Below are 18,222 nucleotides of genomic sequence, written 5' to 3'. Positions count from 1 at the left end.
TCAACTCCCCTTAATGACTGACAGAATCTCTCGGTTTGCTGATTTCATATTCCTCTATTTTGACTTTGTGTAACTCTTCCTAAATGGGGTTGGTTGTTGCGTTTGTTTTCAACATAATTACATCATTAGCTGCAGGCGAGAGCACAGACCCACACCCCCTTGACACGCACGCACACGCGCGCACACACGCACACAGAGACACACGTGCACAAATTGTCTTTTTAAGTCGTATTTTATCTGCATGTGGGAAGCAGGGAGCACTCCACTTCACAACAATCTCATCAACACAGCTCCCCCGTGGCTCCGCAGAATCAAAGACATTCACTGCATTTATGCCGCCAAGACCCAAATACATACATACATCCAGACGTGGGGGAACCGTGGCTGCCTTGTTCAAACATTCAGTCTGAATCTTTACACATGTGGATAGAGACACACAGACACGCTCATCAAGCAGATTCCTGAATCCTTTAACAGACGTGGGCGCTTGTAAAATACTCTTTGGAGATCCCGAGTATATTTAATATTCAGTCACTTTATGAGCTTTCCTGAGAAATGTCAGAGACCACTGGGTGGAATATATTTATGGAATTACTCTCTAATTCATCATGTTCAGACGTTGAGATGAAGGCCTCCGCACTTAACAACAGACCAGAACTTTTCTATCGAAATCAGCGAGCAAGGTGAGAAATAGAATCGATCACTGTGCCCCCGCGTGAAGTTAAACATTTCTGTTCATTTCCAACATTTCTTCGTCTTTTATCCGCTCACTTCTTCATCTCCAGACCTCCTCCATTCGCCCAATTAAAGCAGCTTTGCTACCTGGAACTGTTTTCCATTATAAAACCACATGCCATCCGTCCCCGCTGCGCCCGTCACTGTGGTGGAGTAGGCAAGGAGATGAGGAAAACAGAAATAAAAAACTATATATATATGAATGTCATATACGTGAATGGGGTTTGAGAAAGGCGCTATCCGCGGTGCTGAAATGATTCAGCGCGGTGGCAGCAACATGAGGGAGGGCTCGGTGGGAGGTTGGGACTAATAACCACGTTCTGTAGGGAATACGTTCCTTCAGGGAAGCCTTTAAGGAATTCTAATAACTCATTGTCAGGAAACTTTCCTTAATGACCCACTGAAAGAAATGAATATGAGCTACGAGGCAATTGTCCACTCACATTACCCGTCATCCTCACAGACGCATTTAAGCTTAATTTAAATGCTAATATAATTCGTCGGTATATGTGCCGGATGTGTACTGCACTCTTTCGCACGCTGATGAATTACAAATGAATGGCAGGGAGAGAGGCTTCACGTGGCTTCTCTCGCAATTCAGTGGTCAGCCAGTCTGGCAGGCCAGCCTCGCAGACTATCCTGCTGAGTGCTGGATAGCCTTCAGATTAGTCTGATTGGCTTGTGCCACCTCACAACCTTCTCTTCGCAGCCTCGGCCTGCGTTCTCATTGGCGCTGCAAATGTCTCCGGTCGGTGGTTGGCTCCGCTTCAAACTGGGATGTCAGTGGACGGAGCTGTGAACACGACCAGAGCTCGGCGAAGCTCTGGCAGAGCGCCCACGCTACAGTGAAGCAGTCAGACGGAGACAAACACACACGGAGTCACACATGCAGTGGAAGTCTAACACTGAGTCTGTGTTACAGACAGCTCCGCTGCTCGCAGCCACACATCTGAAATCATTTGGTCAACTCCAAAATTGCACGAAATGCCGCGCGCGGAAATCTTCTCAGCGTCTGTGAACTCAAACATGTTTAAACATTCCTGACATTTTGCACGTCTGAGTCACAGTAAAGGACCTTGTCCCTTGGTTCACCCTGCAGAGAGCGGAGCCGCACAGAGAGAGCCACAGAGGTTCCTGTTGTGTCAGCCTGATAGTCCCTGTGGGGCCGTTGTCTTGAGCTGTTTGATAGAAACTGGTGAGGCTGTGGCAGGAGATGACACGTTTTGGGGGAAGGGAGATAAATCGCCACTTTTAGAAGGATATCTATCACGAGAATTAAAATACAGATCTGCGCTTTTGCACCTGCGTCGGGCAGCCTCGTTTGTGCACTGAATTACAGGATATATTTTAAATGTCGTCTCCGACGGCGAAACACGAGAGCTTGACGTTGCAAAGGTTAACCACCAGGTGGCAGGTGTTGGCTCTAAACACGCCGGACTGTCACGTTTGATCTCACCTGCTCACATATACATCCACACATGCAGTTGCATACAGTGCTGCAGCTTCTATTCCTGTTCACCCATTCTGCTTCATCTCAGTCCCACTCATTCATTAGATTCATTAGATTTAATGCAATCAAGTGTCAGAGCATAACTGAACATACAGTACGCGTTCAGTTTGTCACACATCTCCAATAATTGTTAATAACGAACTGTAGATTCAAGACACCATGACTGGCGTAAAATCAGCAAACCACCCAGCAGCACTTAGACAGTCTAATGTGCCGGGACACTAAGAGCTAATGTCTTTGATTGCTTTGCAGGTCTCCAATAATAATTCTTGTCGCACTTCAATTAATTAAACCGGGGATGCATATGAGACTGATTCCCTTCGTCTATAATTAAATACAATCTATGAAAAGGGTGATGCAAACAAGACCATACCCATAATTCTTCTTTATTGTTCTCAGAAACAATGCAAATTAATTCTTAACTTTTAATTCTTCACTCCCAGCAAATTATCTCCACGGCAAAAAAAAATGAGCACAGAAATGTGAACCGCAGGGCTGCTGTGTGGCACATCTAAAACATATAATGAGTTTGTGAACTTTGTTCCTTTAAATGGCCGAAGGACAGGAAAGTTTTTCGACTTTCATCTGCGCGTCGGAGCGGCGATGTGTGGCTGAGAGCGCGCGCTTGTCAGGTGGCTGCCAGGGTTAATTATCAAGTCAAATTTTGACCTGTGACCAGAGCACCTTTTAAAAGATCACTGCAAGAGCATGTGTTAAACAAATAAGGCTTTAGCTGTGCAATTTAATTTCCTTGCATGTGGCCGATTGTGCAGGAAATACAACAAAGGGGGAAAAGGCAACAAGACATCGTTAATTTTCTTTCTCCCTTGGCCTTTTCTCTCAGCCACTTTATAATCATTTATTTGCTCGGAACCAAGGGCATATCATAACCTTAGTCTTTCACGTTTAGAGAAATAAATATATGTGAATTCAAATCAAATCAGTAACATGAAAGAAAATGCAGGATTTGCAGCTTTGTGGTTTTTATTCTCTTCTTGACTAGAGTCAAACAGCATCACACCAACCAGTTCAACTTGTTTGTCAACTTGATTACACTCAATGGTAATTTCTGTCCAAAGCACACTGCAGTGAAGGAACAGCATGTATTTTTGAAGATGAGTGGCCCCGACGGGAAAGAAACCTCTTCCCCCACAGCAGGGCTGCAGCTACCCACTACCCACAGAGCCGCTCTGCACCTTACAGTAATTTTAACTCCACCTAGCATCCGAGCGCTCCACTTCATTTTAAATTTGCCGTGCTGCATCTTCAAAACGCCCCATGTAAAAAAATCCCCTCCACGCTGCTCCAGCCTGTTCTGCTGGAAAACATCTACGACACGCTGGTGATAAAGTCGAATTTGGAAGCCACAGACAACACACGCTGTGTCACACAAAACATTCAGTCTGACATCTGCTTAAACTCTTTTCTAGTCTGTAATATTTTTGTGTTCCCTACAAGAGTCAGCACATCATGAAACATTATGAAACAACATATTGATCACTGCACTCTAGTGCTTTATATTTTTTTTTACGGTCCAATAATGGGTACTGCAATGATTTCTCCATTCATTTTTAATTTTTCCTTAACTGACACACAGAACTCACTGCTCAAGCAATTTGATTTCATGACATAACACACTAATTTGTCCCGTTTTGCACCAGACAAACTTATTCTTCTAAACTATTTAATGTTCCAAAAATAAAGTCTCTTCTAGAGCCTTGAATAAATTTCAAGTAAAGAGCCACTGTGACTTGAATGTGCTCAAAAATAGAACGGGTTCTCAAAATTATCATAATCAAAATCTCTTTTGCTCTCTCAGCTCTCACTGTCAACTCTACTTGACTCCTCTCTTGCAAAGCTACAGCTGGGGCTGCATTGCAAAGTGATATTTGTGCCTCTTGATCAGAAGCCAGCTTATATATAAAACATGGAAGTTGCTTTTGCACTGGACCCGTTTCCACTTTTGCTAAAATGATGTCGGTGTTTGCAAGGTATCAAAATGTCACATGTGATTTGGTATTAACTGCGGGGGTAATGTTTTTTTTTTCCCACCGCTGAAGATACAAAATAGATTAAAGACTGTCATCGAGCATTAAAGTGAAAATTATTGTGACTATTATGTGAAAGGAAATTTATACCCCCAAAAATAAACGGCTTTGTTGTAAATACAATGAACTTACTGTGAATCAGTGCTGTAAATCTGTTTTATCAGGTTACGCGTTTACAAGCCTCCCTGCAGCCTTTATGAATGAACAACAGAGATGGAGAAAAGCTGTACCGGAGTCTCTCACCTGTTCCTACTCTCTGTATGAGGAGTGTCGCCTCCGCTCCCACAGGACACTCTTTGAGCATCTCCACCACTCGCCCATGCCCGGCTGCAGCCACCGGCTGCTGGTTCACCTCCAGGATCAGGTCTCCCTCCACCACCCCCGACGATCCCTGTGAGCCTGGATCCAGTACCTGCACCACAGCACCACACATCCACGGTCACTGCATTTAACCTGAGTGTGTGTGAATAACACAAGCTCATCGACAGAAGGATAAAACTTGTGCTAGTGTGGAAATTTGGGACTTTAATCCGTCCATTTTCCTCATCATCCAGTGTTTAAAAACTGAATGTCTGCTGTTATAATGACACTCCACAGGCAGTTTTTTTTTTTTTTCTCGTTTGTAAAAGAATAAGACTCAGAAATGACAAGTTTAAACAGATGTTTTTGGTTTTTTGGGGAGTCCATATGCTGTATTATACAAATACAATAGGGATGAGAAACAGCATCTGCCACATTCCAGCTCATCTCCTCTTATTTATCTGTTACTTTTCCTGCCTGGTTACTCACTGATTTTTCATTCTGTATCTGTAGGATACTCAGCGTTTATTTCCATGCCGTGGCAACACAGACTGAGTTCACTCTGTTCCTATTATCTCAATCTCTTTCTACTTGGTTGAGTTGAACAATTTAAAATCTCCACGACCCGTTGTTTTAACTCTGCCTCAGGTTTAAACTGTGAGACGGCTCTACTACCGAGTTTAGCTGAGCACTGAGATTTTATTCTTGAAAGGACAGATTTAACTCAGTGGATTATAATTAAAATACAGAGCGGGTCTGAAACCACATTTACTTCAGGAGTACTCAACGTGTGACCGTCACCTGTTTAACTCGCTGACCGGTGGGACTGTCGGCGATGGTGAACCCAAATCCTTCCGCCCCTTTCACCATAGTAACCGTTAGCAGCTCTGCCCCTTGCGAGGTTGCCCCGGCAACGCCAGCAGTCCCAGAGGAGGCCATCGACACGTTGTCGTCGTGAGGAGTGTGCGCCGACGCCGAGCCGGGCGTGGTGGGCGGCAGGGACGAGCCGTCGAGGTGCGTGTCCCCGGGGTGAGAGCCTCCGGCCTGGGCCAGGGCCTGAGGAGGAAGCTGGGAGCTCAGCGACAGGTACTCCAGGTACGGGTCGTAGCTGCCGCGCCCGTTCACCACCAGTGGACGATGCTCCAGGCCGATGGGCGTCAGGGAGGTGCTGGCCGCGCCGCTCGGGTCCTCGGGATCGAAGGGCAGAGGGTATCCTCGACAGAGCACCAGGGTCACGCTCTGACCGATCGGCACCGACTGGAAAAGCTTGACAACGTCGGCGTGTGTGGTGCCGAGCACGCAGATGTCATTGATGTAGACAATGACATCACCTGAGGAAGAGGAAACAAGAAGACAGAGGGCTTTATAGTCGCACTATGTCACATGTTGCACAGATCTGTCTTGTGACAGCCCGTTGTCATAAGAGTTAAATCTCAGCAGTACTGCAGCGTGCTGAGGCAACGTGGAGGAAGCACTTCATCGTCCTTCTCCACTTCGACATAACATCAGTTCGCCGTCACTGCCCTCGATCTACAAGTTCATGGGCGAGGAAGGAGCGCCGAGAGAGATGGGAGGGGGTGAATATGACAACCATCTGGTGCTCACTGGCATCCACGGAGACCTTTTAATCATGAAATCTCAAATATTCAAATGATGCACCCTCTCACAGTCTTGAGCACTAACAGATTTGAGTCTTGGCTCATGCATCATGTATTATGATTCTGCCTCTTCCTTCCTGGTCTGGTGACTAGCTGAAAACACAAATGAAAGCCGCTTAACTGTTTATTTGGAGACGGTTGGCAAAATGGGGGAAAGGATGAACATCTATACAACAAAAACTTAAGTCAATATGCTGCCATGCATACCATAAACCATATTTGAATGCATGAAATCAGGACATCTTACATCTTTCTCGACACCAAACAACACATAATGATTGATGTGGCAGCATGGCAGACAGGGACAAAGGGACAAAGGGACAAAGGACCTGAACAAGACACACCCTGGTCCTTATATCACTTCCCTTGTGATGCTAAACTCCTCCCCTTCTCTCAGGCATAAATATAAATAATCTGTCCAATTCCAGCAGCTCTTAAGATTTAAATTTTTCTCCACTTTACCTGGTTGGTCACTAATATTTTTTTTTGTTTGTCTTTTTTTTTTTTTTTTGTCCTGCATACCAGTAACAGAGGAGTGAAACAACTTCCCAAATGCGACACCAGATTCTCTGCTGTAGTTTGAACGTGCGGAAAGTTATGGATTTCAGCTTTAAAGTCACAGCCCCATGACAAATGCAGCTGCCTCAAATCCTCTATTTCACACTTCTAGAGGCGCTCTCTGTCACACATGCAGACACGCACACGCTCCCATGTGCACACACAAACACACAGCGTACATGTCACATGCACAATCATACACAATCCCTATAAGCAACGCTGCACAGCTCAAATAGGCCAGTTAATCTCAGCGAGGGAGCGTCTGTGTGTGAGCGTGCGCAGCTCCGGCAATGTCACAGAAAGTTGGAGAGAGAGAGAGAGAGAGAAATCAGAACAGAGGGAGAGAAAAGGGCTGACGGATCAGGATGGAGGGATGAAGAGAGAAAAAGTGGAGAGGTGGAAAGAGAAAATGGATGAAAATAATGGATGAAAATACACTGAGGCTGAAAACAGAGACGGATGACGTGGTTAGATAAGACGACATAATGAAGGGTACGCTGGAAAGACAAAGAGAGAGAGATGGAGATAAAATAAAAAAGAGATAGAATCCAGATAAAAGAGGAAACTGATAGGCGGAGGGAGAGACATAAGAGCAGAGGGAGGGAGCGTGAAGCAGGTAGGAGGCGACGCAGCTCCGATGTGAGGCCTAAATGAGCGGTTAAGGCAGCAGCCGTGCCGACATGGGGCCAGCTCACACACAGAGCCTCATACAGTATCATGTTCTCTGATCCTGTGACTGAAACACACTTATTTTATTAACGTCACTTCTTTCACGACTCCAAATCAGTCACAATCAATAATTTCCCTGGGGACACCTTCATCCTCTCCTTTGTCGTCGTTCAGAGTCCAGTTGTGTTTCCCTCCAGGTCGGTTCATTTGGGTCGGTGTGAACGCAGGAATAACTCCGTCCCATGACAAATCAGTTTAGTTATAGAGAGTTATAGAGACCTATAGAGTTATAAGTCTCAGCCCGTGTGTAATCGCTCCCTGAAGTTATTTGTTTGCAGTGAGAACACGCGCTTCCCGTGGACCAATATGGATGTGTTCAATGTGGCTGTTTACTTGAGCACCTGGTGGGTGTATGAGTCCAGAGCACATCTTCAGGGAGCAGCAGTCTTTAAGGCCAGGGACCTCCAAAGTGATGGAGAGATTAAGTAGGGACCCCCTAACTACTATATGTGTTCTACATTAAACTCGACCTAGTGCTATTTATGAATATACATCTTTATTATCATTCAGTATTAAGCTATTCAAATAATACAAAGGTTCAAATATTCATAATTTTTATTTCTATTTCTATTCAGTGCGTAATATGCAGCATGTGATTGGCTCATAGGCGATAGGGGCGGGGCCTACTGTGTACAGGAGGCTTAGATTGACAGGTCTAGTGTGGCGCTGTTGAGACAGCTCCTGTATCGCTGAGTGAGTGAAGTGCTGACTGAAAGATAACGTCTTCTGCCTCCATTTATCCCTTTACTAAAATATGTTGGTTTCATGCTAATGTGTCTTTAAAGAAATTTAAATTGAAAAAATATATAAGAAAAATGTCTATTCAACCAAAGACTTGGCCTTGCAGTACCCCCTGGTGAAGACCTATGCATTAAAACATTTTCTACTCTATGCGAACCCTAGATGCACAATCGAACTAAGAAAACGTCGTTCATATACAGGACGGCAATAAATGCCAGTGCCCACATTCGTTGCTGATGCTCCACTACGGATTTGTTTATTTCCCAATTTATGTCCAATCACAAAAGTTGGTAGCATTAAGGACATTTCAGTTCCATGTAATGTCAGAACATTGGAACACAATGTATCATTACCTCCTGAATTGGAACAAATACAGGTGTAGGAGCCTCCTTGATTTCATCCAAAACTGCTTAATGAACCCATTTGGTGTCTTCACTCAAGGACACTGCGAATTAACGCACACTAGTTGTCGCGAGGACCCAATCTTAACTTTCCACATAAAATAATGTTGGGTCTCTCTCGAGGGCGGCCTCATGAGACAAACATTTCTGCTTGTGTGGATGTTACGGTTCATGTGGTTTTATGAGTGAAAACACCTGTTTATAATATTAATACCGGGACTATTGGCACAGGTGCCGGGATACAGCACCTGTGCTACGGCTATAAAAGAAGAAATGGATTTGCGGATGAAGAAAGCGTTTTGTGGGCTTATGTTATGGACAATCAAATAATTTTTTTTTGGGTCTTATCACTAGGCGGATGTTACAGCATAGAGAGGGGAGGGAGGTGCTTGTCTGGGAGCGGATCATTGTGAGGCCTTAAATGTCTTTTGAAGTTTTAACGTGATTTCGTCACTGTACTGACATAAGTTATTAAATGCAGAGAGAAAAGTATTTAATTAGCTCAACATTAACTGTTTTTGTTTTTACATAACAAGCATTGTGACACCTTTTTGTATATAAAATGTGCCCTGCCATATGTGGGCGTGTGAGATAAAAAAAAAAAAAAAAGGAGGAAGAGAAGGTTAGTTCTCTAAGCTGCGTTGTGTTTAATTTGGATGAAAACAACGAGAACACAATAAAATCACCTAAGGATTTAATACCACAAAATCCGCAAACCAAGAAAATCTGATTGTTTTAAAGCTGAGGCTGAACAAACACTTGAGAACTGGTAAAAGGAAGCAGGCAACCTTGATAACTGGAACAGAAAACAGAAATACTTCATCGATCCACGGAGTTTAGGTAATACCTTAATATCTCCTTATGGAAAATTAAAGTGTCTTCTGATAAACTTTGAATATCTCTTTAAACTGAATTCAATGCAACACGTAATCACAAGAACACAACATAATCACAGATATAGTATCAGTCTGTTTAAGTGACTGTGTTGTGCCTGAAAAAAATAAATTGTGTAGTTACGCTAAGACGTGCGCTACAGAGTTACACTATCAGCGGTGACAGCTACAGTTCGTCCAAACCTCATTTTGTCAGAATTGCATCGTACACACCTGTGTCCATTTTTCCATCCTGAGCAGCGGGCCCGTCCGGTATTACACTCTTCACCTGCAGGAACTCATCGGGCTCGTCGCCTCCTATGATTGTGAAGCCAAATCCCATGTTGCTCTTCTGCAGGCCGGTGGACAGGAAGGTGCCCTTCAGCTGGGTGGGGTCCCTCGTAAACAACGGCTTCTCTGCAATGAGGAGCACATTTGATTTGTGACGCGATCCATCGTGTCCTCGGTTTACCTTTTTTCTTCTGGAAGCCAAAGCAACAATCTCCTCGTAGGAATAGTCGGTTTTACACATTGCACTGGTCTGGTGTGTCTTCACAATCGCGTCTGAAACAGGCACACTAGTGGCCTCGGGGTGAGCGTGTACTCTGCCCCCTGCACAGCCAGTGATCTCAGTTCAACCCTATACAATGTGACATTGTGCATCTGCCCCATCGACCACTCATGAAATGGCCTGAGATAAGTCAGTAAACCAGTGAGAAAATGCACACAGGCTTCAAAGCCAAAGCCAAGTAGCATGCACATTCTTTCTGCAGCCACGGCATTTTCATATTTGTACAACTGCGCGGGAGCATGTCAGCATGTTTTCATGTAAGTACAGCACATTGTGTAGTGTTGTACCTCTATATATTGTGGGTAGCGGTAGAGCGGAGAGTCCCTGGCTCTGCATCTGCCTCTGCTGCTCCAGGCGTCTCTTGGCCTCCAGGACTGGGTTCTCAAACTGAGTCCTTCGGTTGATGTGACTGAAAACATAGAAGATCACCACACTCGAAAAAACAAGTGCTACAGCTCGGCATTTTTAAATATATCAAAGCATTTGTCCTCCAGTTTCCTCACAAACTAAATGTAGGTGTTAGTGGATTTCTGATATAATTACATGCAGTTGAATGACTCTCTGTTAAAGAAAAGAGTTAATAGTTTCGCTGAGAATTAACACTGGAAGTTCCAGGTGCTGTTTGAGAGTACGTACTGTATTTAGTAGAGTATGTACTGTATGTACTCATAGTGATGGAAGTAATCGCATCGTACAACAGTAAACTTGGATTTCCAGTGACTTAAAATTGCAGAATTTGTTCCTGAAGAGGATGCGTCTTCCCAGGGCTTTGTCTTGAGGACAAATCTCAATTTCACTCAATTTTATTGGGCCATGTCAAACTTGTTGGTGTGTGCCACCTCCCTACAAATGGACATTGATTTGATAAAACCTTCAGCACTATTACAAACATTAACCAAGCTGAAGATCTGGACCAAAACTAAAATACTCCCATGGACATAATTGTTTGTACACTTACATCAATTAACTACTTTTCAGCCTTTAAATAGGCAGACTTAAGTCACCTGTGATGCTAATTACAGGACGCACCTTATTTAAATACCATCATTTTTGACCAAACCAGTTTCATTAATTTCTTCAAAGGTTCAAGTTTATTTAAATTATTCTGTTGAACCACAGCTTGAAAGCATTTTCTGATTTTCATTAGTAAATTTTTTAGTGAATTTTTATCTATTATTACTTTTTTTGTTTCAAGTTGTCTGGTTTTCTTTCTTTAATGCTTTTGTCTCTTTCATGTTATTTCAGTATTTCCACTGTGGATTTTTCTTTCTTTAACCGAACTGTACCAACAACTGTTTGACTAATATCAGGCAGGTGTTTGCTGACATGAAGTTGACCTTTTGCTCACGATTTACGCAAGCTGGACACTTTATTAGGTACACCAGTGAAAACAATTACACTGAAAAACAGTCCTGCGCTAAATCGCAGCTTCATGAAGGTTATTTTATTCAACAACAGTTTAAAACAACTAAAAGAGATGTGTTTTTTTAGTAATATTTAATTGTAGTGTGTTTCTAATGTTTCTATTATTCTGACAAACCCAGTTTTAGTTAGTGGACTAAATAATAGAAACACCTTCGGGTTTAAGTCCATACACTTTAAACGCACCACAACGCGACCCCTGTTTCAACATAAACTGAACATTATAACAATCATGAAGCTGTTATATTGTAATGTGAGGGTATATCACTGCGTTAATATAATTACAGTATTTTAAAGTAAGTGAGAGTAAAGTAGGCTTAACCGAGTAAATTATAAATCTAAAATTGGGGGGCACTTTGTTTTATGACACTTCCTTTGTATTGACTGTAAAACATAATTGCTCAGTTAATTTGTACCTACAGTGGATCGTTGTGGCTCAGTAAGTTTAAAAATATACTACACCAATGTTTAAGGTTTGGCCTGGAATAAAATTAAATGTACATCCACATAAAAGATCAGCTACAAAGAATTATATTGTGTTTGTGATATTACACATGAAAGCAGTTTTTAATAAAATAAGTGGCAATATATGAAAAAGAATTTAAGAGAATTTAGCCATTTATAATTCATAACGAGCCAATGTAAACAACAGAGATGCATTTCCTGTTTAACTACACGGTGAGTTATCCAAGGCAACCACGGAAACTTACTCAACGTAGTAGCTGCCGTAGATGGGGTCATCTATCTTTTCCCAGCCATAGGGCAGCTCTGAGAGGAGGAAGAAACCAGACAAGGGAAATGAAGTCAGTTTATGCTGAGAGCGGAAGAAGGAAAGTAGACACTAAATTGAACCGCTGAGGGGAGACGACATGAATCTCAGTGCTCACAGCTAGACGCTCTCAAAGTGCTCCTTTAATAGACAGACAACACTTCGATCTGCAATGGTGGCTTCTTCATGGAGACAAGAATCACAACAAAGACATCAATACAAAGCAGGGCGGACGGAAAAGATTTAAATCATCTGACACATTTCGTCCTGCCCTCTCTTTCTTTCTTTCACCTCCCTTTATTGTGCGCACAAATCCTTCAAAGCCATGTACCTTCACCGTACTTCGTGTCTGTCTCTGTTTTTTCCCCCCCTTTACCCACCCACTCGTTTTCGCCTTGGATGGCATCCATGGCTGTTGTGTTAATTGTCTCCTCCTCTCCCTCCTCTGCTTCTCTGTTCCCTGCTCACTTCATCCATCCCTTTGTTGATTTATCTCTCCTCTCTCAACCGAAAGGAACTGGGTCAAGGCACCGCTAAACTTCCCATACACTGCGCCCCAGCCTCCCAATTCATTTCAAACTTCCCACTGACGCGCACACACACACATATACACTCAACGTACACACAACGTACGGTGTGTTGTGATGAGCTCCCTCTGCCGGTGTTTGCAAAACTCAAGATGTTTTGGTCTTTCAGCCTTCATTAAGGTACACATAGTCCCCAACACCGTTCATATACCCAAGCTGTTTCCCTCCCACTCATACTACACATATATATATAGAAAATATAATGTTTTTCATTAATATTCATCAGAAAATGTTCTTGAAGGGTTGCTCTTCCTCTCTCATATTAATTAATCCTGGTGTCTTGTATTAAAGAGTATAATTTGTGACTGTGTAATAAGGCAAACCTGACAAACGTAGCGGGGTGCTAGTGTCGTACAGATTGGGAAGGAGGACAAATACTCCAACAGTGAGTCATCTGGTACTTTGTTTGACCCTGAGCTTATTACTGGATTTCAAATACATTCACACACATTCATATATATATATATATCTATATTCGCATGTATTCAAAAAGTAAAACTGACAAGTTTTGTGGTAGGAAGAGGAACGCTGGGGGATGTGAATAAAATTAAAGTGAGACAAAGTGGGAATAAGGACTGGTGAGCATAGAGGTTGGTTGTTGCACTTGCAGAGAAAAGGTGTGTGGTCATTGTCCTCTGTCCATCATTATTTGGCACAATTCAACACTCATCTCAGGCCGCTCTCCTAGCCAATTTCAGCATATTCGGGATTTGGTATTTAAGCACAGTAGATGCCAAAATGGTCTGTAATTATTTAAATGTCTGATGTCTTCTGTATAGACACTGTGGCATTTTGTATTTTACAAATGTTGCTTCATATGACACATGTATTGTGAAGAAAAACATGCCAGTAACCCACATTTCTAGACACTTTTGTAAATGAATGAATGAAATTTGAAAGCAGTTTTAGTCATATTGATCAGCCACAACATTAAAGCCGGTGAAGTGAAATAAACTGATTATCTCGTTTCAACATGTGTATGTTTCTCCTTGGAGACGTTTGATCCTGATATTCACCTCCAGCCCACAGCAATGACACTTTACAACAGCAGCAGTCGTCCAGGACAATGTGCATTTCCACACAATAAAAACTGCTCAGGAGCAGCTTTAAAAACATGAAAAATGGCCCAAGGTGTTGACTTAGCCTCTAAACTCCCCAGACTCCAAACTGATTGAGTATCTGCTGGAGGCGCTTGAACAAATCTGATCCAGAGAGACCCCTCCCCTCAACGTAAGGGCACCCCATGTGTCAAACACCACAGGTCTGTGTGCATTCCCCTACACAATATTAGGTCATGATGTTGTATCTAGGCGGTGTATGCCCAGATGAAGTGTATGTTTGTCTGTAGACATATATATGCACGGTCTGCAGATCTCAAGGACAATCTGGGTCGTACTAACACGACTAAACACAAGAAATAATTCAGCCTACTCTAGAAACTTCAAGGAAACATTTCTCATTGTATTAGATATTATTCCCTCGGTGTGTGTATCATTAGCGATAGTTTTCAAAAGATACCCAGTACAAAACACTACCTAACCTTCTAAAGTCTACTGAGACTTGCTCACTGACACACACACACACACGCTACAATCCCCAGTCCTATTATTTTTACAATTATCCGGTCGGCGCAGCACGGATACTGTGGCATCATCCCCTCACGCTGTAATGTAATTACGAACTGATCTGTGATTTTGATATCAATAATCCACGTGTGAATGTACAGTATGTGTCAGAGTGTCCTAGCTAGTGTGTCCTAGCTGCCGAGCAAGCTGACTGTGCAGTCCAAGGTGAAACGGGAGCCCGCCTCAATTATCCTCGCTCTGACTTTAAGCCGTTCGCCGTTCAGACTCCACGCGCTGCCGTTACCTCGAATGACCCACCTCGTGTTTGCCGTGAAAAAGTCAAATGGATTCATACTTCAAACCACCTTAAATTCCCCACCACGCCGTCCCTGAGCCACCTTAAATGTCGGCCTAACTCATCCACTAGTCACTTGCCCTCCCCCTAAAGTGAAAGGGAGACAGTTTCCATGGAAACCACCAGTGGAAGTCGTTTTTTTTTTTTTTTTTTTCTCGCCTGAGCTGAGGGCTCTGTCTTGTCTCTATTTCCTGCAAGAGAGAGAGAGAGAGAGAGAGAGAGGGAGGGAGAGTGTTTGTGTGTTTTAATGCATTCGTATGAGTCTATATTTGCAGTGTGTGTGCAGTGTGTATTTAATGGCTGAGCGGCGTTGGCATGTCTCAATGAGTGGAAGCATCATTGTCTCTGACACTACATCAAATACTAAATCATCATGTGTGGGGCTCACTTGTGTGTCTTTTGAGGGTTTGCTTGCGTGTTTGTGCGTGTGCATTGGTGTCTCTTTTGACATACAGTCTAATTGCGATTCCTCTGCATTAGATGACTCATCTCCCCTCTCACATAACGACTCCCTGACCAAGAGACTGACATGGAGAGATGCACCGAGCACATCTGACTCTCAGCAAAAATGTCCTCAAGAATAAACTCCAACAAAAAAAAATAATAATAATCCTTCAAGTACACTTCTTGCAACAAATGATTGTGCTATTAAGTTACTTTTGCTATTATTATTTGTTCTACAGTTCCAGAAAACAGTAAAAATTAGATGTTTTGTCTAAACAACAGTTTGAACAAGTATAGTTTGATATCATTAAAGATTAAAATTCACACATGAAAAGCTGTAAAACATGAATATGGATTTTAGCCAGAACAAGATTTGCATACATATTATTTATGACAATGATGATTTAACCACCATCTTAGTATAGCAAGCTAGCATGCTAAGATTAGCTTATCAGCACAAGGTACAGCACAGGCTAATGGCATTAGCTTTGCAGGTACTTAGTCTTTCAGAAAAATTGGTGATGGTGTTGGATGAAAAGAGAATTACAAAAAAAAATTAAAATATTATTCAGTACTTCTATGCTGACTGACATATCAACAAAGAAGTATATCAAGTTGATATAGCTTTAAGTTCCGCACGGCCTCTGAGCCTAGATCTGGAGCGGCGTAGCAATAACATATGTAAAAATGTGGAAATTAAATCAAGTTGTCAAGAAAACAGAAACAAATGCAACTGTGAAAAAGTCAAAAGGTCCTCGTCCAGACATGTCTGGCTGTAATAACAGTGATGTAACTCAGAGGTAACACTTTTAGCATCACTGACGTACGGCCGACGTCTGTGCTTCAACACTCATCATATGCAAACCTTCCTCCGTCTTCGTTTTGCTCTTGCTCACCGTTTTGAAGCAGAAACACTGGCGAGGCAACCCTCTGCTCAAAACTATTACATCTTCAAACTCCATTATTTGTTATACTTCTCTCCTTTTAACCCTCTCAGTCTGGTCCGTTATTTTGTTACAGGTCTTTCTCCGTTGGTTACAGACAGACAAGGGCATTGACACCGTGACGTCAATCTCGGTGAGGATTTCTGCCTGTAAACGACTATAAACAGTACACTGTCGTCAGTAGCGCTGGTATTACTTTGAAACTGATGGGGAGCCTGAGTGCATATCAAAGGCAGAATGGAAACCAACTCCTGCCGTGATTTGAAGCTCGTCCCGCTCTGTTCTGTGCAAGGGAGGAGATATAGGGCTTATGTTATGCAACAAAAAAAAAAAAAACTCACTGACAAAAAGACTGTGAGACAACCAGATCTGTGGTGACAAGCCTTTGAACTCTGGGAGTCAGCCTCGGCGTATAGATCCAATACATTTTGAGGCGAAGGTTGTACGTACGCGCACATCAACACAAACAGGCGTCTCCTCAAACTCTCCCAAAACTCAGCATGGGAGCGAAAGCCTGAGAGGCTGAGCGAGGGGAAAGGGAATAGTGAATGAGGCTGAGAGATGCTAAAGGAAAGTGGAGCAAAAAGACTAGACATGCATTAGACTGAAGCAACGGAAAGGGAATAATAAGAGGAAAGAAGCAAAATCGGCACTGATGAAAGTGCGTCTGAATGTCTGCTTCCTGACACAGGCTGTGGGTAATCCTTCAGGCAGAGGGGTGGTTCAGAACAGCACCTCCTGATTTATTGTTTTATTCACTCCCCTTGCATGATTTTTTACATCCATACATATTTCTTCATTTGAAAACTGACACCGTATCCCGTGATGTGGACCAAAATGAAAAATTGTCAATTCGCAGTGGGGCCCAGAAAGTTTAAAAAAAAAAAAATCACAGAAACAAAGAGCTACAGGGCACCGGAGTGGTCGTTAGAAGCAAATAATAACATGATGAGTAATTTAAATAGCGCCACATAGCTGGATCTGTCATCTAAATGGCCGCTGAGCTCTCTGCACTGAAAAATAACATTTCCTGACATCTGAAGCTCTTTTCTAAAAAGCCATGAATTCAAAGGTGCTGTGAGAGGATGCATCATCCAGGACCTTCACAACCGTTCTGTTAACGGGCTTTGATTCAGACAAAGGCTACAAGCACATCAGCCTCAGCTGGACTTTGTGTTTAGTGCTAGCGCAAACATTAATCTTGCTAACAGGCTAAGATGGTGAATATGCTGTGTGCAGTTGTTAGCATTTCATTGCACAGCTGTGTTTGTACCACAAAAAAAAAAACGTTTCTTTGTGACACTGCAATAAAAATTTAAAAAAAAACGTGAATCAAGAGTTGAAGTGAAACACAGAAGCTAGTGGAGCAGCAGCTTTCCGTCAGATTTCTCTTGATGAGAAACAGGTAACATAGAGAAATGCTGCATTAAAAATAGAATAAAAAGAGACACTGAGCATCGCAGTTAAAGTGACACAAACTTTGCTTCTGAATACCGCTCGGCTCTACCAAAACAAAGCCGAGGAATGCCTGCCATGTTTGCGACAGGGGTTTGGGAATTGATAACAGTCGTGTATGTGTGTGGAGTAAGAACCAGTTTGTGCAGAGCTGAGTGGCGTTATTAGAATTCCTGTCACAGTCTGGTCCTTTACTGGGCAGAGGAAGAGACAGAGGGAGAGAACGGAGGTGGGAAGAGAAGAGAAGAGAAGAGAAAGAGAGAGGGGGGGAAATTGAGGAGAGGTAGATTGAAAGGGAGAGAGGATGAGGTGTGAGCGGAGGAGAAGATTGAAGAGATGGAGATGGAGGAGGTATTGATTCAGATCCCGCTCAAACAAATTAATTCACGGACCAAAGGCCGTGACAGGAGCCGGGATGTAAGACCACCTTATTGTTACATATCTGATTACACTGAACCACCGCTTTACTTACATCTGCACCGGTCTACACTCGGCATTATTTCTCCTCTAAAACTTTTGTTCATTCAGGTTTCTTTTGACACGTCTTCCACTTGATTC

General features: G+C 42.9%; 1 protein-coding gene across 13 annotated transcripts in view; it reads right to left on the bottom strand.

Moving 5' to 3' along the window:
- The window catches only part of LOC125015447 (membrane-associated guanylate kinase, WW and PDZ domain-containing protein 2-like), a 76,481-nt gene that overhangs the window by 11,643 nt on the left and 46,616 nt on the right, over nucleotides 1-18,222 (bottom strand). For 12 of the 13 annotated variants that reach the window (XM_047597333.1, XM_047597323.1, XM_047597321.1 and 9 more), the window contains exons 7-11: nucleotides 12,256-12,313; nucleotides 10,411-10,532; nucleotides 9,787-9,969; nucleotides 5,395-5,924; nucleotides 4,537-4,705 (exon numbers count right to left, since the gene is read on the bottom strand). In XM_047597333.1, coding sequence (XP_047453289.1) covers nucleotides 4,537-4,705; nucleotides 5,395-5,924; nucleotides 9,787-9,969; nucleotides 10,411-10,532; nucleotides 12,256-12,313 — 1,062 coding nt within the window. The remainder of the gene's footprint in view (nucleotides 1-4,536; nucleotides 4,706-5,394; nucleotides 5,925-9,786; nucleotides 9,970-10,410; nucleotides 10,533-12,255; nucleotides 12,314-18,222) is intronic. The other variant, XM_047597322.1, reaches the window with a different exon arrangement.

The sequence above is a fragment of the Mugil cephalus genome, chromosome 10 (assembly GCF_022458985.1).
Source record: "Mugil cephalus isolate CIBA_MC_2020 chromosome 10, CIBA_Mcephalus_1.1, whole genome shotgun sequence".
Taxonomy (NCBI): Eukaryota; Metazoa; Chordata; class Actinopteri; order Mugiliformes; family Mugilidae; genus Mugil; species Mugil cephalus.
The sequence above is the reverse complement of the archived record's forward strand: the minus strand, read 5'-3'. Positions and strand labels throughout refer to the sequence as shown.